The 22,898-nt window shown below is 33.9% G+C and overlaps 1 protein-coding gene and 1 long non-coding RNA gene across 2 annotated transcripts; one reads left to right on the top strand and one right to left on the bottom strand.

The window, feature by feature from the left end:
• Positions 1-1,566: 1,566 nt before the first annotated feature.
• On the top strand, positions 1,567-17,464 carry LOC119068460 (high-affinity choline transporter 1). Its single transcript, XM_037172046.1, has 10 exons — positions 1,567-2,304; positions 8,923-9,133; positions 10,072-10,179; positions 10,245-10,400; positions 13,056-13,354; positions 13,415-13,544; positions 13,606-13,927; positions 14,461-14,503; positions 15,750-16,091; positions 16,568-17,464. The coding sequence occupies exons 2-10, from the start codon at positions 8,962-8,964 to the stop codon at positions 16,766-16,768; spliced, it is 1,773 nt and encodes a 590-aa protein (XP_037027941.1). The 5' UTR covers positions 1,567-2,304; positions 8,923-8,961; the 3' UTR covers positions 16,769-17,464.
• LOC119068498 lies at positions 3,573-22,609 on the bottom strand. Its single transcript, XR_005086158.1, has 3 exons — positions 22,599-22,609; positions 11,512-11,516; positions 3,573-3,821 (listed from the first exon to the last, which is right to left on the bottom strand). It is a non-coding gene; the product is annotated as an uncharacterized LOC119068498 (long non-coding RNA).
• Between the last annotated feature and the right edge of the window lie 289 nt (positions 22,610-22,898).

The raw sequence follows: 22,898 nt of genomic DNA, 5'->3' as shown, positions 1-22,898 counted from the left end.
TGAATTACAAAATAGCTCGGAGGTTTTGTCTCTCTCCGTTCCTAATGTTCCTAGAATGCATGTTGCAATAAGTAATCTGTGGAGCGGGGTTCTCCTTTAGCTGCTTTCATCCAATGTTCCCTATTTGAAGTCGCTTTCGCAATAATAATTAATGATTTCACCGAAACTAACTCGGAACTCCAGTAAATCAAATCGTTCATTTCTCAAAATCATCTTCAATTCAAGTTAAGCTTAAATCATGAAGACATACACCTTTTCTGTAAGAGTTTAGGCCATTAACATTTCCTCAAATCACATCGAACTCAGATGCAACGTTTTCATCGATCGATCCAATTCCAAATTCTTATCAATAAATAAACAATCTCAGCTATTGTCAATTAAATATTCAAACACTTTGAGGGTAGAGAGTCGGAAAATGACCAATTAAGTAATTTTATTTTTGAACCAAGTAATCATAAGCAGATCCGCAACTAGACAATATGGTCAGATTGACATCCAGTTCTTATAAATTTGTTTTATGAATTAAATTGATAGATGCCTATTGCTACAACCTATTAGATAATGTTTAAATGGAATTGTTCAAAGTAGGTCCTAGTCCAGCTGGAATAGCATGAAGTATATCATTAGTGTAAATATCGAGTCTGTCTCTTCTTGTGATCTAATGGTTTTGTTCGAATATATAAGAGCTAAATGGTTAGCTGTATGAGATCTACAGCAACAACCATTTTGTGCATGAAATCCAAATTGTACGACTTTAGCATACTAAAATTAGAACGATCAGTTTTGTTAGCTAGATTATTGGATTACTGAATCCAACAAGCTGAGTCCGAAAACTCACGAGTATTTACTTTCTACTTTCTTCTGGACTATTCCATCTATCATTTGCTGGCTGTACAAAAACTGTTTGCTCGTCCAATCTAAGTAAAACGGTTATTTTGATTAGAAAATGTGTTGTCAAGCCGGTGCAGCTGCGGCTCTGTTAACGAAGGCGCCAGTTCGTCTATCCGTCTTGTTCAGTGCAACAACAAAAACTGATCAAAGTTTAACCAATCTATTATTTAAAACCAACTGAACGGTATATACACTGTTGATTGCACGCTTTGCTTGTACTGACTTGAAGACGAGTGATGGGTATATTTTACGATATCGGTGGTCACGTCAAAACGATTATAAATATTTTAAAACTTAACGAATATGATTGTTTTAAAACTACAAGAACTTGGCGGAACGTTGGTGCAAGTCATAAAACACTTTATCTGAAAACAACAACAACAACTCCCATTGTGAGGTATAAGTACCCCAAAAAAGCTTCACATCGGATTTTCGCTAAGTCATGGAAAGCATTAAACTTCCCCTTTTTCATTCAACATTCGTTATAACAAAAACTAAACCCCCAACAATATGTTCCGACGATGTATATGAAAATGGGCTTAATATATCGTCATTCACAACCACGTTTTATGGGGGTGGAAAGCATCCCGATTGGTTTAGCGTTACACAAACTGACGTCACTAGTTATACGATCAATATCCCCTTTTTCCAGCCAGCGATGGCACACGAATTTTCAGTCAGATTTTCGTCTTCTTTCAAGTCGGTTTGGTCCATTAAAAATATAAAAAGCCCAAATTGAAGTTCGGCTATTGAAACCCGCTCCATGTACAAGAATTATTTATGTAATATTGAAAGTTTACCGAGTCTCGCATCGAAAAATTTAGCTTAAAAAGCATTTCAGTCGCTGTGTGTACAGATCGATATAAATACAATTATTGTTGTTTCTGTTTCCTAAAATAAAAATAAAAGAAAAATTTCGGGGGCATTTATTGAAGTTGTGTGAATGATACAAATTCTGTAAACTTAGTAATGCTTGAAATTCAAGCTTATTTCTCATCGAAGGCACATGTGCGGGCTACGATTTAGAACAAGAAACAGTCCGTCTCAAAAGACGTCCTTACGTTGGGGCGATAGCTGTTTTTAACGGAACTTTTAACATTCAAATATATTTAACACAAAAAACTAAGAAAGTTCACTATTTTGTTGTAAGATACACATAAAAAAAACTATTTTTGACTGTTGCAAAACGAAAACATTTTTTTGCAAAAAAGTGTGGAAATTATTTTAAAAATAAATTAAAAATTTAACACAAAAAACCCCTAATACAGAAACGTCGTCTAACGTGCGTAAAACAATATTTTTTCTGTGTCTGATGCATGATGTATTATTTAAATGGGAATTTGTCTGTGATGTGCTACACCTAAACGTTAGTAGACGAAAGGGAAATAATTAGTTTTTGAATAATTTATTTAGGTAAGTGTAAGGCTAATTGAAATTTTTGATTTATTTAAAGGATTTCATTTAGGTTTTCCCGAATCATAAAAATAACAATGATGCTTATGTAACCTCGTTCTATAAACGATACATATATTTTCGGACCGTTTTTTTTTACATATTTCATTTGCTCGAAATCGATTTTTTTTACATTGGTCTCTCATTTATTTTCGCATCCCGGACAAGGGGTTTGTTATCCTTTTTCGGTTTTGTTTTATTTATTTCTTAATTCCCTTTTTTCAGTATAACATCAATTTCTCTAAAAAATTTTTTTTAAAAATAAATTCGATAGTGTGTTATCCAATGTCAGCAAGAGTTTGCGCAGCAACAATGTTAGTGACTGTCTCACAAAACTTTCAAATAAAAACGAGCTTTCGCTTTTTCTTTGGAAAAGACCATGCGCGAAAAGGGGCGGGAATGATGTTTTACATTATTTTGTTGCACACGTTGTGTGTGTGATGGAATTTCGTTAATTTTATGTTAATGCGTGACTTGTCTGAGATGTAATGCTCAATCATGATTTTACTTTATTTGTGTCTGACTGTCTAAACATGTTTTCATTTTTATGTTGAAAAAGCAGACAGGGAACTTGCTGGTACGATAATTTCTACAGAAAGTACGAATAATTTGCATTACAGCTAAAGACTTCACTTCTCGTTTGCCATGAAATAAAATAAATTTCTGAGAGACGAACGATCGAAATTTCTTTTTGAGAAACTTATTGATCTTAGTGGGAAATGGTCATTTATTGCACAGCTTTGCACTGTTTTCAATTTAAGTTTTCAACTGTGCAAGCTTGAAACGAAATGGGTTGTGATTTTCGCCATTTTAAGAAGAAGAAGAATGACGTTTCAGGTCTCTGACGCTCAGTGAATACACAATTTGTGAAACTATTTATGTTTCAGGCATGTAGTATACGTTGAATAAATTAGTTTATTGAGTCTTTTTCTCAATTTCAATAGATCATTGAAGTGAAAAATCAAAAAGAAAATGTTGACATTGGCGCTGGCGATCAGTTTCGACGGTCAAACCATGAAGTTTCATCACAACCCATTGTCAGCCATTACACCGAAATGGTTAGCCATTTAAAGTCTTAAAACAACCTTAAACTACAAAGAAATTAAATGAGCCGTCACATATCTATTGGTGGGTAATAAATGAAAGCGAATCCAATCTGAGCCTAAGCATCACCATTTTTAAATAACAAAACTAGAGAAATTTTTAAAAACTTTTAGAGCTTTTCAACATTCATAACTTTGACCAGTTACACAACTTTGACCAGTTACACAACTTTGACCAGTTACACAACTTTGACCAGTTACACAACTTTGACCAGTTACACAACTTTGACCAGTTACACAACTTTGACCAGTTACACAACTTTGACCAGTTACACAACTTTGACCAGTTACACAACTTTGACCAGTTACACAACTTTGACCAGTTACACAACTTTGACCAGTTACACAACTTTGACCAGTTACACAACTTTGACCCTATTTATATCTTCCGGGTCAATAATGAAAGACATAGATATAAATACCGTCACGGTTGCGTAACTGGTCAAAGCTATGAATGTTGTCGGTAATGCAGAAATGGGTATGCCATTTTTTTTAGAAGTGTCCATCAGTGTCCCTAATCTACAAATAATAAGCCACTTTTATTGGCCTAACTGTTGTTTCATATAAATCTAATCCAAATCTAATACTTCAAAGTCTAAGAAACGAATGAGAACTTGGGAAACTTAATAACATACAAAAAGTCTCTAATGTCTCATAATTTTCACATCACATTTGTATAACATCAATCTTTTCATCGACATATAAATTGTTACTCGTCAATTCCCCATAGTAAACAAAAGGCTATAATGAAAAAAAATGTGAACTCAACGTTATTCTAACAACCTGCGAAGCGAATACCTCAAAACTCATTTCAATTGAATGGCTACATAAACATGACAGGACTCGATAATCAAGTAAATTATGCAATTACCCCATTCATAATTCTTTTATGTTAATTATATAGCCTATGACACAGCAAACAACCCATTAATGATATAAATTCAAATTTTTAGAGAGGGTCGTTAATTACGTAATTAACATCTTAAGATAATGGTACTTGAAATTCTTAACCCAGATATTGTTTCATCTAAGACAATGAGAGAATGTTCACATCGAGGTTGCCATTAATAAAACGTAAGATGATTCAAGGCGCACCATAAATACATCCGATGTTCCTTTTTGTACATCAATCTTATAAGTATTGTGGTGGATACGTTTAATCGTGTGTGGAACGTCTCTTTTGGGTCTTCAAGTACGTATAATTAACGATGTCACGACACAAAATGTAAATTTTATTTTGAGCTTCTATATTACTTTGTCGATTGTGCCTCGTTCTCGTACGTGCAACTTTGCCTTTTTAATATTAATTAGGTAATTTGTTATCAAATGAGAGACGACTTTTTTTTAGCACTTCGTTACATAATTCCTCCCTATGAACACGACAGAATTGCACAACAAATCGGATCAATCAATGCGCACCTTTTTACACTTCTTTCATCGTTTTGTGTTCAGAAAATCTTGGTCGATGCATAGTCAACTTAAGAGTCGCAGGGACGTAAAAGGTCAATGAACAATTCACAAAAACCGATGTCGTCCATCATCTCAGTAATTCAAAGTTATATGAAACGTAGACTCCATTCATCAATTTCTTAATCGTGTGGCCACATAAAAAAGTTAATGGTCAAACAAAACGTTTTCGTGGTTAGTTGATAATACATGAAGAGGCCGTTCTCTCTTTCGTAAATTTCTATATCTATAAATAGAAACTGAACGAATCGATTTTTCACATTTTTTTTTTGTTCTACGTAAGCTATACAAATGTTGTACGTACCTTTATAATTATATTAAACTTGAAAAACAGCTCAGATTACCCCAATACGAATATAATACGTAAAGCGAAATACTCTTTTTGTATTCTAATAATTTATTTAGGCGCACGATATATTTAAGTTTCACAAAAAGTTCTGCAACATAGGGAAACGATTAATATTTTAAGTATTGATTAAGTGGATTGGAGTTGTTATTTATACTGATGAGAAAGTTGTGAAAGTTCTAAAGGTCAATACTGAAGCAGAATTATGCTCTTGTTTCTATTTTGGGGAAAAGTTACGTTGCCTGACTCTAACATCTAACATCCTACCGAAAATCCATCCATCCATCGAAAATATTTCTCCCACACTCTAATTAAGATTTTGCGCTAGTTTCTAGTTTGAACCCAAATTCCAGCGCCACTAACAGTATTACAAAATATAGTAGATCCCAAGAAAAATCCCAGTGGATCCCAATGAATCCAAATAAATTTCACAAAAACAAATAAATCTGAAAGAGCCCTCGTACAAAGTGGAGTCAAATATCGGTTCACATTCGCTTTCGTAAAAAGCTATGAAAAGTTCTTATTGGAAATCTTTTTATTCGAATTCATTTAATATTGCAAAATTGTCAAAATTCGAAATATCAAAGAAACGCCTCAGGGATAAATAATTTCGTAATTGCAAATCATTTCCAAATGGGTTGGGGGTTGGGTTGGGTTCGAGGTTTCAGTTAGACATTTTTGCAGCTAAATCTAGCATATTAAAGTCACTTGTCTGGCGAGGAGGTGGTAGTCGCCTAAAAATGTCTAATATAATTGAGGTGGCTGTATTTAAAGCTAGTCGTGTCTTTACATTTCCCCCATATCGCTCCCCCTTTAATTCGAATTAGACGTACTCTACAACCCCATGTTTTAGCGAGACCATGACGCATGGGAAAAGAACACGTGTTTCTAGATGTAACTTTTAGCTCTAGCTTTTACTAGATCTCCATGAGCACTTTGAAAAACAGCAATCAAAAAATATCTATTATTTCGTGATTGTGTTTTCCGGCGTTATTAAATATGGGAGCCGCATGGTTCGCATATCGTATTTCCAATTTTGTTTTTATTATTCATCGAATCCCCTTTAACCCATCAATCAACCATATCGAATGAAAATTCATCTCAACCAGTAAGGAGTAAAGCTTTGACATTGTCCGAATTCATGTTTTATTCATTAAACAATTGTTTTCAGAATTGTTGTCTGATGCTTTGTTGCAAAATTACACCCGCAGATAAAATGAATCGGTGAGGCTAATTGGAATTCTGTTAGAAAATGGTTGCTTCTAATTAGTCCATGACTTGGATCTGGTTTCATGCGAAACAACTCCAGTTCCACCCACATACCCTTTTTTGGTGTGTGACCATTTCATTCGTTATCCATCTAAAATTTTGCTTCTCGATAAGATTTCAAAAACATTAAAATTTCCTTCAAGAAATTTGTTGTGATTTGTTCATAATATACCATTCCCTTGGCTATACATAATTGAACTGTCATACAGACATAAAAGTTCCTGTGTGTTGGCACGAGTTGTGATTTGAACAGATATCGTTCTTGAAAAGTTGAAATCGTCTTGAATTTCAATTTTCATTGTGAAATTCGGTTTGATGGTTTAGCTTGTCTACTTTATCTTGTCAACCTAATGGATTGTTATAAAAAGTGACATACCACATTTTTGCTTTAGGTATTTAGATCGAGATTTAGATAAATACACAAAGGCAACACTAATGTGTCCAACAGCAATCTTTTAATTCAGAACGGAAATGGTCAAACGAGAAAGGTATTGAAAGGGTGTTTATACCGACAGATATAATTGTCACGTGCAGTTCTCTTTATCATTTCATTCCAAACCTGAAAGTCTCAGCGATTTGTCATATGTGGTACCGGTGGTACCTAATCGTTCTTTCTTTTAATTTCATCGAATTTCTTTGAAGCTTGGAACAATTTTGCGACTACTGAAAGCTTTTATCGTGTACGCATATGTCGTACTTTAACAGCAATTATTTGAAAGGATAAATGTGACTTTACTGACAGTATTTATCCGTCTAGAGGGAAGGATAAATTGAAGCAGATTTTATATGAATTGTAGCATCTGCTAGTATAAGAACGGCGTTAGGCACTAACCGTACTTAAAAAAGATCCAAAAGATCAGGAATCCTGATTCACGATACCCATGAAATTTTAGGATCCAAAAATTAGGTACTGTTAGTGCATAACGCCGTTCGATATGATGTTCGACATACCATCGCTATTGTATTACGACAAAACAATATACCTTCACATCGCAGTACCTCGAATTACAATTTGTTGGCGCTCGCTCGTTGTAGGAGTTGTAGGATTATTACTCAGTTTCTGCGATGTGAAGGTAATCTTATATTACTCCCCTGCTACAGGGTTCATTCCCACGTGCGACCGATGAGGGGTCCGAAGAAACCGTGCTCTTCATACCAATTTCAAATATTGTTCATGTATTTTTGCAAGTAAATCTGAAATTCGTCACTTTTTGTGTGAGCACTTTGTGAATGGCCAAGCTAGTGAAATTTATTGAAATCCCGCTTTTACCATTTTAGCTTGAAGTGCTTTCTCTCACTTCCTTCCATTATAAAAATATTTTTCCTCCACATTCCATCGAATGGCTCGATGGTTTGAGATCAAATATTTGCGGCGTTATAAGCGAATATAAAACGGTCGTCGTTTTTCAAGTGTTTCTTTTATACTTATATTCCTCTGGGGGTTCTTGTTTTTATGAGAAAAAAATTAGTAAAATTGCTGAAGAAGTATTTTTTATAGGGTAAAACTACGAACTACGAGTTCCTGTTGTAATACGAACCCTCTACTGTGTTTTCTATTGTTCGTGCGAACAGAAGAAAATCGGGCTCGTGGTACATAACGGGCTCGTATTTGGTAGCTTTACCCTATAGCAAATATTTGGTATGTGTTTGGAAGGGATCGTATTTACATTCAACATTTTCTGTTACTCTATTGAACCACAGTGAAACAAAATTCCACTTAGTCTGACATATTGACTCTATCATTTTAACATTTTAATCATTTCTTTTTCTTTCTTTTCGTGAGTACGGTCTCGTCGAGTCAAAACCCATTTTCATTTATTTATATTTCGAATACGCCTGCCATAAGTTCCATGAGCTTCCAAATGCTGTCGAGCGTGACATTGACCCAGACCGACTGAATATTTTAAATGCCACTGATGGATGAAAATCGACTTGATCCCCAGTAATTCAGAGGTAATTAAGGTTCGATGCGATCGATTTTCCTTCGAAAAACTCAATTTCGTAAAATAAAATGTTTCACAGACGATTGCTTTGGATAAAACATAACTAACTGAGTTCAGTAATGTGATTGAAAGGGACGAAGGTGGGAAAAGAATTACCAATAATTTAGAACATATCCAAACAAACGCGCCGTAGTGGTGGAGAGGTCTGATTCAATTCTTTGTTTGTTTTGGGTTTTTCTCCTTTTTTTTGCTGAAATATTTCAAACCAAATGAGATAATCATCAACCCAGTACAAAATCCGCTTAGTCATATATACATATACTAATGAAACGGCGTCATTACCGTAAATATTAAATTAAAACACAAAAATTACTGTATATTTACACAGACAAGTTACAATTCCGATGGCAATTACCTTCCACTAAACTTTATTATTCCATTAATTTTCCAGATTCGTAAGGAAAACAAACACAAAAACAAGGAAAATAAAATGGCTGATGTTAATATTGCCGGTGTTGTGAGCATTGTATTATTCTATTTGCTCATTTTGGGCGTGGGAATTTGGGCTGGACGAAAGAAAGAAGAAGGAAATGACTCTGAAGAGGAAGTTATGTTGGCCGGTCGATCGATCGGCCTATTTGTTGGCATATTTACAATGACAGGTATGCAAAAATTTTAAATGATCTTTTATTTAGCAATAGATGACACGATTTGATTTGAATGCAACACTTCGTTCAAGTGGTCGTCTGCAATTAAGACTAAGAATAAGATATTGAAAAATAGATTCAATCATCTTTATAAAGGACACGACGATGGATGCAAGTGACATGGTAGTTAGACGGTATCAGTAGCTTTCCGTTTCATATGTCTCACCTACTAAAAATACAGAAAGCAGACATGTCCAATTGGCGAATTATAAGAAAAATGAAAATGCCCTTTAAAGAATTTCCGTTTGAATTTACATTTCCAAGGCGTGAAATTGACCCGTTCCGAGTCTTGAGCGCAATTAAAATGACGAAAATTCCATCCGTTTAAGCCTAACCTATGATACGAAATATCACAGATTCTTTACAGTATGCAAGGTCGACAATGATCTCATATTGAAGAGGTTAAAAGTTACTTATACCACTATGTCCTTTTCAATAACTTCGGTAATAACATTGCGTGAACCATCGTAAATTTCAAAGTATTTTGAATCTGGTAGTACTGTTAAGTTACTGGAAAACTTTTGCCGAAGATGCAGACAATAAAACTAACAATTTAGTATTCCCCGTTGTTCGGATGCTTTCAGCATCTGTCTAACAATTTTCATTTGACATGTCGTGTATTACCATCGTTTTACACTTGTAGAGAGCGTCTCAACTTAAATAAACTAAAAACTCCTCCTACAACACTACCTACACCCCCATAACCTCCACCAAGACCCAAACCAAATAAAATGAGAATTTGGGATGGTAGTACTGGATGTCAGCGACGTAAAAATAAAATAACTGAAACGAATTCCATGAACAGGAAAGTTGTTCAGTTTCTCTCAAATGAATCAAACTCATTCAAAATTCAAATATTGCATTCACGTAAGGTTTGTTTTAAAAATCCACAGCAACTTGGGTTGGCGGTGGCTACATCAATGGTACAGCAGAAGCCATCTACACATCAGGATTGGTATGGTGTCAAGCACCATTCGGTTATGCACTGAGCTTAGTTTTCGGTTTGTGCAAACAATTTTTTCTTTCTCGTTTTCAATTTATTTTTGTTTTGTTTTCCCAACGAAAGGTGGAATATTTTTTGCAAATCCGATGAGACGCCAAGGATACATAACAATGTTGGATCCACTACAAGATTCATTCGGCGAACGAATGGGCGGATTGCTGTTCCTTCCCGCACTGTGTGGTGAAGTATTTTGGGCTGCTGGTATATTGGCCGCTTTAGGTAAATATAATTGTTCATTGTAATCGGTTAATGCGGCGTTCATTTTTTTTGGTTTATGGTCCGTGCAAATTAATTTCATTTATACGTCGCATTTAATCCCATTGTTGGAAATGATTATAAATTTATCGTTTCATTGTGTGTGGGCATTTGTTATATAGAGAATTGGGAGAATAAAGAGAAATGCCGACAGCCGGGCTGTTAATTTAATTCATTGAGGTAGCCTTACACATACACACCATCTCTTTGTATCGACCTTTAATTTCAGTTATTTAAAGTCAGTAGTCAATTACTATCGCAGGCTGTTCAGTAAAAGCGTAACATATCAAGAGAGCCATAACATTACGGCACTGAAACGGCGTAAACAATTAAATCTAAATTGATTGACGTAAACAAGCTTATTATAGTGCCATAATAGTCGTAACACTATACAGGTTACAACGTAAGGTATGACATGCCATTTTAAAGCTTTTGATTGGCATATGTCGGATGGTTGTAGCCCAATTGGTTGAATTGAACGAATGCCGATACAAACTGCATTGGAGACATATAAATTGTTGATGAACCGTCAATCGTTGCCAGTAAGCATAAGATCCGAATCTGACAATCCTTGTTCATCGATATAATTGAGAATGACACGCTTTCCGAATAATTCTTACTAATTACCATTACTGATTCGACGTGCTTTTCATTAAAATGTTCCCATTGCTGATTTTATTTAAGATAATGAAGCACTTATGCGGAAACCTCATGTCGGTAATGAGATTTAAAATGTTTCGCTAGATCGACCTACATCGTCAATTTTACGACAGATTGATCCTTGCTGTTATCGTATTTTTGACTCAGAAATAATTTTTACATATGTGGTGGAGAGTAGATTTTAGGCAATTCCGCGAGTTCTAGCCCGAACGAGGTGAGGGCGACAAGCGAAAGTGCCTAAAATAAACCGCCCACAACAGATGTGTACGAGAAAAACTCTGAAATCTATGTCCAAGACAAGAAAAAATATTTTCGGATGTTTCAAATTCAAAGAGCCGTAGAAACACTAAAAAATAGTCGATTTTCGGAAATCAAAGATATCGTCTCGAATTCATCTTACGTCTCATACACCAACATTTGCTATGGATTATAATCTGCCCTACATTACCAAACTTGTATCTTTAAATCAATACTCTCTAAGCTCCACGTTTCTTCAATTTTACTATCAATCTTATACTTTTCCCATTATGGGAACCGTGCTATTCTGAGAATGTGGCACAACAACATAAATCTCCCCGTAAAGCTTCTTATTAAAAAAAAGTTTTTTTTTCTAAAAGTTTTCGTTTGTCTTATCATAATGCTGTTTACAAAAGCTAAATCCAGAGACACCGCAAACACCATCTTAAAACAAATGAAATTGATGTGAAAAGGTCAGTCACAATTGGCTGGATATAATTGAAAATTTGAATGAAACTGTCCACTGAGGAATTTTTACTAACGTAAATTTATCGCATGGACTAGCATGGCGTGTCATCAAATTAGCTCTGAATATAATTGACACTATTTCCGGAGCAATTCAATTATTTTGTTTAAATATAAATATAAATTATAGAAAGTAAAAGCAAGGAGAGAGCCTCTATGGGAGAGAGAGAGAGAGAGAGAGACTGTGTGTGTGAATGTTAAAAGCTCAATTTGATGAAAAAGTAACCCCTGAAAATTTGAGTCATTCATCGTGTTCACTATCAATAATTATCATTTGTTGTCGATTTTTAGTTTAGCGTTTTCGAAATGAAATTACTTTGTAAGAAATAACCGACATTACAAATGCAAATCATTTCTCTTGACATTTCGCCATAAAATTATTGTCTTTTGTTTTTCCTATGAAAGGCTTTTCGGATTCGCATAATTTTGAAGGATTTTAACCGTGTGTAATATGTAGTCTTAATTCTTGATTTTAATTTTGGTCTAATGCTACTAGACCGAGAGCATATGTGCTCATTAGTCACTCATATGGACATTGTTTGAGCGATACACTTTTTATTGGACTCGTCATGACAGACTCGGAAATTTTAGTTGTTTTGAAGGACAAAGCTTTTCTCTTGAATTATCATTCAACATTTGACGTCCATGGCTTTATTTTCTCGCCAATTTCGATTTTCTACGCAAGTGATCGTCAAAGTTGTAGACCAAATATTTTCTCTATGAATCCACTTTTATAGTAACATGACACAGGTTTCAATCCGTGGTCTTATGTGAAACTAATATGTTCACAGGCTCTCAGTCTATACATACGAACGACTCAAATTTGCATAATGTTATTCAGAAGGGTACGAATTTAATTATTTTACCATTGAACGGTTCATCTTACAGCTACAAAAAGCTTAAAGCGCTGTAAAGTTTTGATAAATTTACTGATTAATAAAAAGGTCAACATATTGTGAACGCGTGTATACATACTGTTACGCTGGGAGATGGTATTAATGACTTTGATGAATTGGCTGATGAGAGGCAGCATTTTTAAAAGCATAACTACTAGAATGTTAATTGAATTTTAATCACGAAAAACATGATTGTATGAGAAACATTTAGTGAACGTGTGTATACGAGTGGTGTATATGTACTCCAATCACGAACACGAATAAATTACTTACCTAATTATCGTTCTTTTCAATTATTTAGGAGCCACACTTGCGGTTATTATTGACATGGATAAGTGTACATCAGTTATATTGTCTGCGTGTATTGCCGTATTCTATACACTCTTTGGAGGTTTATATTCGGTGGCATATACCGATGTTATTCAACTGTTCTGCATTTTCATCGGTCTGTGGATGTGCATTCCATTCGCATGGACTAATGATCATGTCAAAAGTTTGTCGGACATGGAAGTGGATTGGATAGGTCAGGTGGAACCGAAACAACAGTGGTATTATATAGATAATGGACTGCTGTTGATATTTGGTGGAATTCCTTGGCAGGTATAATTATTGATGATATTGAAGCCAAAACTTGTGTACTGACATTGGATTCCAATTAAGGTCTACTTCCAAAGAGTTTTGTCCAGTAAAACAGCTGGACGGGCACAAATTCTGTCTTACGTAGCAGCGTTTGGATGCATTCTGATGGCAATACCTCCCGTTATGATTGGAGCTATTGCAAAAGCTACACGTAACATCCTACCCAAAATCAATTCCCTATTGTCGGTGACTACATACATTTCAAATTTTAGCTTGGAACGAGACCGGTTACAAGGGACCGTATCCACTAACAGAAGAAGAAACCAGCATGATCTTACCAATGGTATTGCAATACTTGACACCAAGTTTTGTATCGTTCTTTGGTTTGGGTGCAGTATCCGCAGCTGTAATGTCATCAGCCGATTCGTCTGTTCTGTCCGCCGCATCGATGTTCGCACGTAACGTGTACAAATTGATATTTCGACAAAATGCATCTGAAATGGAAATTATATGGGTTATGCGTGTCGGAATATGTGTCGTCGGTGTACTGTCTACCGTTATGGCTCTAACGATTCCATCTATTTATGGATTATGGTACGATTTTGAGGGTTTTTATTGAAGGAAACGGGGATGTTGTTTCGAGTAGCATTGTATACCAAGGGTCGGCAAAACATAGAAAATTCCTTTGGACTCAAAAGATAATCCTTTGCTAAGAAAATTGACAAATTCGTTGAAAATTCCAAAAAAAAAAATTCTTTAAACTTTAAAAAAAATCCTTGAAGTGCTTGAAAATCCTCAAAAAATTTACAACAGGAAGTCCTGCAAAATCCTTGAAATAAAAGGAATTCCTAGAAAATCTTTGTGCATTCAAAATACACGATTATCTGCCCCTCGAAGATGTTGTTACCAGAGAAAATGAAATTTCCTTTTTTCCCGAAGTCAACACAACATTTTTCACAACAAAAGCTACCAAAATCGCAGGTGAGAAAATGACTATTTGCTCGCCTGCGTTGTGGAATTTACAAAGCCACCGAAACAAACTTCCTATTACCAAAACCGCTTCTACTGAAAAATTAATTTTGGCCGAGATGATTCAACCACGTAATATAAATTTAATAAAATTTCAGGTCAATGTGCTCCGATTTGGTGTACTGTATTCTATTTCCACAGGTAAGGACACGTAAATTTATGCAAATTTAGTCATACCGATAAGAAAAAGCTCCTGCATTTGAAAAATGGATGATGAAACCATTTATATAGTACAAACTAGATGAAGATATGGTCAATTGCAATTTAAAGTTAAATTCACGTTTTATGTATATGTTACGTTGTAAACAACTCCATTCGATTCGATCGAATTTCCCAACGTAAAGCTTTTTGTAATGAGAATTTCATAAAGGTAATACATTGTCTATACAGTCTTCCAACGGAGTAATAAATTTCTCAAATTACTTCTTTGAACGTGTGTTTCGCATTTATAACGAGATGGAATGAAAAATAAATGGTCTTAAAAGCAAATATCTCGGGAAATTGCGACTAGTGTGCATGGTTACTCATAAATTTCGTTTTTAAAATCGATAACTTATTTCACTCGGCTCCACAAACTGTATGGTAAATAGCACATTGTATGAGTACGGAGATTTGAGGTGTAAAAGAAAACTTACCGCTACATCTTTTGGTGTCAGCATGTAGCCACTCCTGCATGTGAAGTGCAAGCAATAAAATAATATACGGGAACGCTCTGAAACCAATTGAATGCGGCATATTTAGGTTTCCATCAAACTTCACCCGTCCAGCCACCTTCTGTCTCACCTGTGGTACATTATACTCTAATAAATTATGTAAAAGCTATCCGGGGGTGAATACATTCCATCTAACTTTCTTCGTTTTACCAAACAAATCGATCTCCTTGCATCGGTACTCCCGAAACGAAAAACCTGTCCAAACCCATAACAGTGATATATATAATAACATTATTGAATAATTGTGGTATACGTTCGTGTTTTATATCTCCATTTTCCACTGTTTTATACACAACACAACGTTCAACGGAATATATGCTGAAAAATTGATGTGATAAAGAATGGAAAGGCAAAATATCCAATGACAAAGATAAATAGTTTTTATTTCATAAATAGGCAATAGAAATACGACAGATATTGAACTGATATGGGTCTCTGAAGATCTTTTTGTAATAAATATGGATTGCAGGACCAAACAGTTTGCGGAAAAGGCGGTAAAAATTTTATGAATTTTAAGTTAAAGGACAGAAATTTTTACGCACATTATATTGACGGGACGGGATCAATACGAATTGATTGAACTGATTTTTATGGATTTAATATCCACCGCCGCACTCCCTGTAGCTCTTATCACCAAAGTTTTGATAACAAATTCCATTAATCCATCCCATCAGCTGCTAATGGTTGTTCACTTCAAACACCACTGCAACACGTACGGAAGTTTGTCAGCATATATCGTTGCATTTTTGGTACGCTTGTCCGGCGGTGAACCTCAATTGGGCTTGAAAGCATTGATTCATTATCCGGGCTTCGATTATGAAACAGGAACGCAGCTGTTCCCATTCAGAACGATGGCGATGTTGATGAGTCTGGTTACACTCATTGGTGTTTCATGGTGGACAAAATGGATATTTGAAACTGGTCGCCTGGCGCCTGGTTATGATTACTTCAGATGTGTGGTCAATATTCCAGAGGACGTAGTTCGGGTAGAAGAACCGTCTGAAGTGGGTGAACAGGTAAGCGTTGCTATAAATCATTAATTCAATGCATCAATGAGCTTTTCGTAAAGGCAGTAGTGTGAGAAGCACACTCCTAAAGTAATGTTGATATGCAGTGCAGAATTGCAACAACTCGTTTTTCTTGACGCTGCATCTATTACATTGGTAACACTATCTTACTTCATCTTTATCTTTCCTATTTTTAAAGGAAAAAATCTCTAAGCATCAACTCTTGAGGATTCTTACTTCTTACATCTTAACAGTAACGTCGAGGGTTCCAAAGAATTTGTTGCTCTTTCTCAACCTTTAAATTCTCTTGAAGATGTTAGTATCGCAAACTCTTAAATCGGGAACAGTGGAGTCCCTCGAGTAAATTGTTTATGTTGAAACTCCTTCATACACAAGCCTCCTAAAACCGTCAAATCGACAAAAAGAAACCACCGAACCGAATCCATTTAAAGATTTTTTTTTGACGAAATAAACTTTCCATACAGATGTCAGTTATGGCCGGTCCAATGGGACGGATGTATGGGGCAGCAACAATGGTTGGCAAAGATGAAATGAATGGACGTATTAATCCAGCCATGGAACCAGACGATGATCTGCCAATTGCTGAAGCACAAAAAAGTAAACTATTGATTGGGGGTGGAGCAGGGTCAGTGCCAAGCACAGCTAAAGGACAAACTGCCTTCTAATCAATTTTAGAAAATAATTTAAACAAAAAAAAATTAATGAAACAAACTGTGGTAGGAATCAACATTATACGCAGAAATTTTAGATTTATACTCAGGTTTGGGTGATAAAACTATGAGGGAGAAAGTACTAAAAATACATTGATAGGTAAAAAAAGCGATACATTAAACATTAAACGATAAGTTAGAGTGAAAAAAAAAATGAAAATCATAAAAACCAAACATATCATACACGAACAATTGTGTAAAATGCAACCGAAATACATATCAAGCACCTACCAATATATTTAATATTAGGTGGAATATCAAAAAGAGAATAGAAAATAGTTTAATGCATTTCCGTTTTTTATGTTTCTAGTATACGTGTATGCCTTTGCCGTTTATGTTGACAGAGAGGGGTAGAGAGAAGATAGTATTTGTCATCTTGTTATTCATTCTTAGAGGAAGTATACTTCATTTCTATTGACAATTTTATTTTATGTGATAACAGGAACTACAAAATGAAAAGTTAAATTCGGAGGAATTGAATCGTATTAAAGTAATCTTTCGGAACAATACATCAGCTTCGAAATAATTTTTTGTTTATTAACAATGTAACAATCACTTTTTGAAGCAACAGATCTAAAGGTGTGACATCCTTACCAGGACAACAATTAACCATGGCTATTTTGACGAAGAAAACTTTATTCTAAGCAAAAAACTATACCACGCAATTCCACCGATTTTCGTTATTATAAAATTCACTGAGTCGAATTAACTTGGCCATTTGAACAGTCATTTTGACCGTCAAAAATTTGGGTGGGTCGTAATTTAGCTACAATAAAAATAAAAGTCTGCATATAAGCTGCTTAGCATAATTTTTATTTTATTATACCTCGTCATATCAGTGGCTGTACGTTTTCGGCATATCACTGGCTCTACGTTTCAAGGCAGTCGTATAAAAACGTCTACATTTTGGATGCATTGCGTGGAACATTTTTGCTTAGAGTAACGTTTTACGAGGATTAAAAATTATGAGTCGAAATGACCAATCTAATGACGGAAATTATTGTTTAATTAACAGACTAATAACTCCGAAGACACTTACCCTACAGTCATGTACTTTACCTTTCATTCAGTCATTGCTCAGCTGTTTTTACCAGCTGATTTAAATTTCTATTGACTGAGAGTACTCAGTACTCATCTGCTGACAGAAACAGAATTAGCTAGAAGTCAACTGAAAGAGTATTATGATGAAAATATGGGGAAATTTTATTATTACAAAATCATTTATCTGATGGGCAGCTCTTTTTTAAAGTAATTAACATTTTAATCCGAAATTTTTTTCATTTTCTTTAATATTTTTGAGGTTCCCAGTATTTAAAATGTCAAATGTAGGCGCAGATGACAAGGACATCCGTATTCATTTAATGTGTTTTAACGTTTTAAACCCTGGGAAATGTCAAATTTATCGAAATACTAAAATACAGTCAAAGGCAGTCAATTTTCAGCATAAATTTGCTTCAGCTGTTTTTCAGCTGATCCACACATACAATCAAAACTGGTTTTTCTTGTTCATACGGTTGAAGCTGCTACACGCACGCGCATGATAGTGGTAAAACCGTATAAAGACTAGCGTGATTCTTACTTGTATGGAAAAATTTTTTTTGTCAATATTTGAAAATTACATACCATACAAAATATTGTGTTGGTATATGGAACATTTTTCTCTATGGACGCGATTTTTTAAAAAAATTTCTAGTGGTCACGAAAAATCGTCGAAGTTTGTATGGAAAATTTTTTCCCCCATAGTAGGCCATACAAACTTCGGTGATTTTTCGTGACCACTAAAAATTTTTTTAAAAAATCGCGTCCATACAGAAAAATGTTCCATATACCAACACAATATTTTGTATGGTGTGTAATTTCCAAATATCGACAAAAAAATTTTTCCATACAAGTAAGAATCACGCTAATAAAGACGTATAAACGGTTGTGATTGTTTGTATGGATCAGCTGAAAAACAGCTGAAGCAAATTTATGCTGAAAATTGACTGCCTTTGACTGTATCATAGATTAGCCCATCAGTTTGGTATTAGTGTCAGTTCGGAAAATTTGTAAAACTCACATATTTTAGTTGATCCAACTTATTATATCTCAGATTTAAATTACAACGACATAAACTATCGTGTCCGTTCAGCTATGGATGTGAAAGAACCGCAATAATTTCAATAATAAATTATTATCGAGGCAATCGAGGTTTTTGGGAAAGTAAGAGAAATGTTGAGGGGCGGTAGGTGACCAACTCTCTCTTTGAGTATATTCTTCATTTCTTATGCACTTTCTACCCAGCGCAGTTTATAATTTCTCTTATTACCGTTAATTAATTCGATTTTAATTAATTTTGTGATTCCTGAAGATTAATCCAAATGCGATGGAAAGTTATAATATATTAGATAAGAGGCATTACAGCGAGCAGAGACAGTTTTATAGTTTCAATTTTTTGAACAAACGAAATAAATTTAGAGAAAATATTACAAAACAAGAAGGGTTTCATTGGTAATGTTTCAATTAAAATATTTTTGTTCATTTTTATTAATAAGTTTTGTCGCTTTCAAGTATTATACGTAATTTATATAGGCGAATTGCTCATTACTTGCAATAGTTATATTTGAATTATTTTTGTTTATCGTTTTAAAAAGACACATTTTCACATTAGTTTCGTAAAATTTTTAGTTTTAGAAAAGAAACCAAAAAAAAAAATTAATTGCTTGAATAGAACTGAACTTTAAAATTAAGGGATTAAACAGAAAAAAAATTAAAATTAATAAATTTGAGGAATGCAATTAAATTAGAAATAATTAAACCAAAAAAAGTTACTCATTAAGTAAATGTAAATTAAATATCAATGGTGTCCTTCCAGATAAATATAGAAAAAAAAGAAGTTTAAATCACTAAAAAAAACCGTTAAAAAAGGAATTCATCACAGAAAACATCTAAATGTAGTTTGATTACAATATAAATGTAAATTTAATTAACAAAAAAAAAAGTAAACATATGAGTATTGGTAAAATGAAAGTGATCCAACTTTTAAAAACTGCTATAAATTATGCATTTATTTAGATTTTGATCTAAACAAACAAAAGCAAAACTATAGAATGGAAGACGAAACAAATGAATGTACAAAATTTACGTTGCAATCATTTCATCAACGATACGAATTTACCCTGTTCAGTTTCAATCAAGGAAAAATTTTTCCTGCTAATATTTATTGTCCACTTAAAGTTCGGAACATTAGAGGTGCACCAAAAATAACCAAAAAAGGAAAAGAAATCGACTTTATCGGGTCGGGGTGTCTGAATTTTTGTTTTGGAATTGTCTATGTTGAAGACATTATCATGAATTAGTGGTAACTAACTCGTTATTTTTGAAGAATTTTTGAATTTTCAGAGGTCTGCGCACGAGACTACTTTCTATATTTCTATCCATAACTTCCGTCACTTTCATGCTTCGGTTGTTATTTGACGATTTTGGTCTTTTAGTTATCGACTTTTGGGCTTTCGAAAATTCAATTTAAGCCTGCTCACTTCTACCAAAGAAGCCTAACAAGGAAAACTGGTGTTTGTCTAGTCGCGTAAAAAAAGCTTTGAGATAAATCGTTTCCAAGTTTTCTTTGAAATTCAGAATTGAGAAATTCATTTGATGTTCTCATGTAGGACATTTATTCTTGACAAGCTTCCTTTTGCGGTATCCTTATACTTTTCCTTCAGTTCATTTGAAACGTTTTAATTTTTTAAACCTTTTTTTGTAAGAAAAAAATGATAATAAACTGAAACAGGTAACGTGCACTAAATTTATCTTAGGATTTTGTTTAAAATAATTTAAAAAAAATATATTTTTCTGATCTATTTACCGAGAAGTTAAATTAGATTTGAATTTTTCATGTTATAGCTAGTCATGCATTAAACGTTTAGCATTACATAAGGAATCGAAAATAGAGTTTTAATTCATTAAGTATTCGGGACACCCTAAGAGTACAGATTTCTAGTGACACCAACGTGAACTAACATAATTTCTATCGTTGTGTAACTACTATATTAAAGCATTGTTGTCCTTATAAATCTGATTTTAAAGATAAAATAGATGTTGAGTCAACACTCTTAAAACTCTTAATCAACAAAAGTGTCATTCACTGTAAGTTTTATGAAAACTAACCCTGCTAACAAACGTAAAAGTACAGCAAATCGCAATATCTAACTAAAACAGAGACAGTGAACCCTTTGTAAGGGAATAGAAGAAGCGCATTTGCATAGTCGGTCGGAACGACTATTGAAACACTTTTCGACAAGTTAGATTTCAAACATAACCTAAATTGGGTCTTGAGCAAATTACTAGTTTGCGGATTTGAACGAAGTCAATGACTTATTCGTTTACACGGAAACAATATTAGGCGAAAACTTAATCCATTTATTATTTGCTCTACCCGGATAGGCCGGAACATTACTTCTATCATTTCTCTGGCTGGTTGGACGTTTTTTTAGGCGATCTGATTTATCGAATATTTAATACAAATCATGTAAACGGATTTGTAATGATTTTAATTATTATCAAAGAGCTCGTAACATTGTTGTTCTATACATTTCTTTTTTAAATTGTAAATTTAAATGATTTTTGATTTGGACACTTTTTTAAATAATAGAGCCACCAACATCTCAGATATTAATTTATTTCACAGGATCTTCTTTCACAGAAGCCCAATTCACTATACTAAAAACGAAACAATGCAATGCCTTATAGCCACAAAAAATATACTTTTTTAATTTAATCAACTGGTTGTTACTTTATCAGAACTAAATAAAATAAAAATGAATATCACCGTAGGGAGCGGCTAAAGAAATTATACGAACCTAAACCCAGTGGATAGCTTAACAACGTTAGATTATTTTTTTTAACATTTCATTAGCGATGAAGTGAGCCCATTTAAAAACTTTGGGTTTTCATATTTCGTAGGTATTGCAGACATTGGCACAGGAATATGGTTGATTGTCTAGCACTGTGAGACGTTCGTAAACAAACGGGTAATTGTGATGTGATTAAAGTATATGAAAATTGAATACGACGAAGACCTAAAATTTTTAAATTTAGAGCTTAATTTATCGCGTCGAGATCTCGTTGTAATAAATCCAAAACCATCCTACATTTTCAATTTTCTTAATCGTTTACATTGCATAAATGTTCTTCACAAATGTACAATGTATATCAGAATACGAAGAAAATTTTGGTCGTTTTGGTTAGTGAGTTAGTAAATGAATTAATAAGAAAATGAAAAACGATCTCCAATTCAATCTAAATTTAAAATCAATTTTAAATTTAAAAACAAATTAACGAAACATATCATGGAATGTGAGTAACCAAAATACATATCACAAACATATCATATTGAAAAGGAAAGAAAAAAAAATGAAACAAATGAAAATTATATAATTGTTACATAAAGCATTATAAAATATATAAATGTAAAAAAAATTATTTAGAACTATATATATACAAGAGAATAAAAAAATATTATTGTTGGAAAGAAAATATACTAAAAATATAGCTAATTAAAGAGATTATATTATGTTTGAAATATCGTTTCATTTATTTTTAGTTAAATACGAAAGTCCCTTATTAACTTAAAAAAGAAAAACCTCTCGATTGTTAGACCGAAGTGTTATGCACCCGGAGTAATTGGTGACACGGGCTCAAGGAAAATACCAGAGCATGCGGTAAAGGTTAGTAATTGCATGGAATTACAAGAAATTGACAACGAGTGATTGGAAATAATTAGGAGGAAACAATGATTATCTTTAACCACAACTTGAATAAGCTCAACACAAGTTCCATTCGATTCCATTCCACAAGTTTCATTGCATATCGAATTTAACCGAACCGCAAAAACCGGTTTAACAGTCAATATTTTTCCAAAAACTGCGAACAACTGCGAACTGCGAAAAACGAATTTTTCCAAAATTTCGAACGATTTTGGCAACTCGTGAACTCAGCCTTGCGTTTTAGCTGACTCTCAATTATTTTGTTTGATTCTTGACACTATCCGCTTTCAAATGTAATTTTATTAGTTTACGTAAATGATAAGAAAATTAACGAATTACAA

Source organism: Bradysia coprophila (assembly GCF_014529535.1).
Source record: "Bradysia coprophila strain Holo2 chromosome X unlocalized genomic scaffold, BU_Bcop_v1 contig_185, whole genome shotgun sequence".
In the NCBI taxonomy this organism is placed as follows: Eukaryota; Metazoa; Arthropoda; class Insecta; order Diptera; family Sciaridae; genus Bradysia; species Bradysia coprophila.
This window is presented reverse-complemented; position numbering and strand designations above follow the sequence as displayed.

Bases quoted from the DNA above. Each gene is read 5' to 3' on its own strand.
- LOC119068460 (XM_037172046.1), top strand. From the start codon at position 8,962: ATGGCTGATGTTAATATTGCCGGTGTTGTGAGCATTGTATTATTCTAT. The intron at 10,401-13,055 runs GTAAATATAATT...TCAATTATTTAG, and splicing joins TGGTATATTGGCCGCTTTAG to GAGCCACACTTGCGGTTATT. The intron at 14,504-15,749 runs GTAAGGACACGT...CCATCCCATCAG, and splicing joins ACTGTATTCTATTTCCACAG to CTGCTAATGGTTGTTCACTT.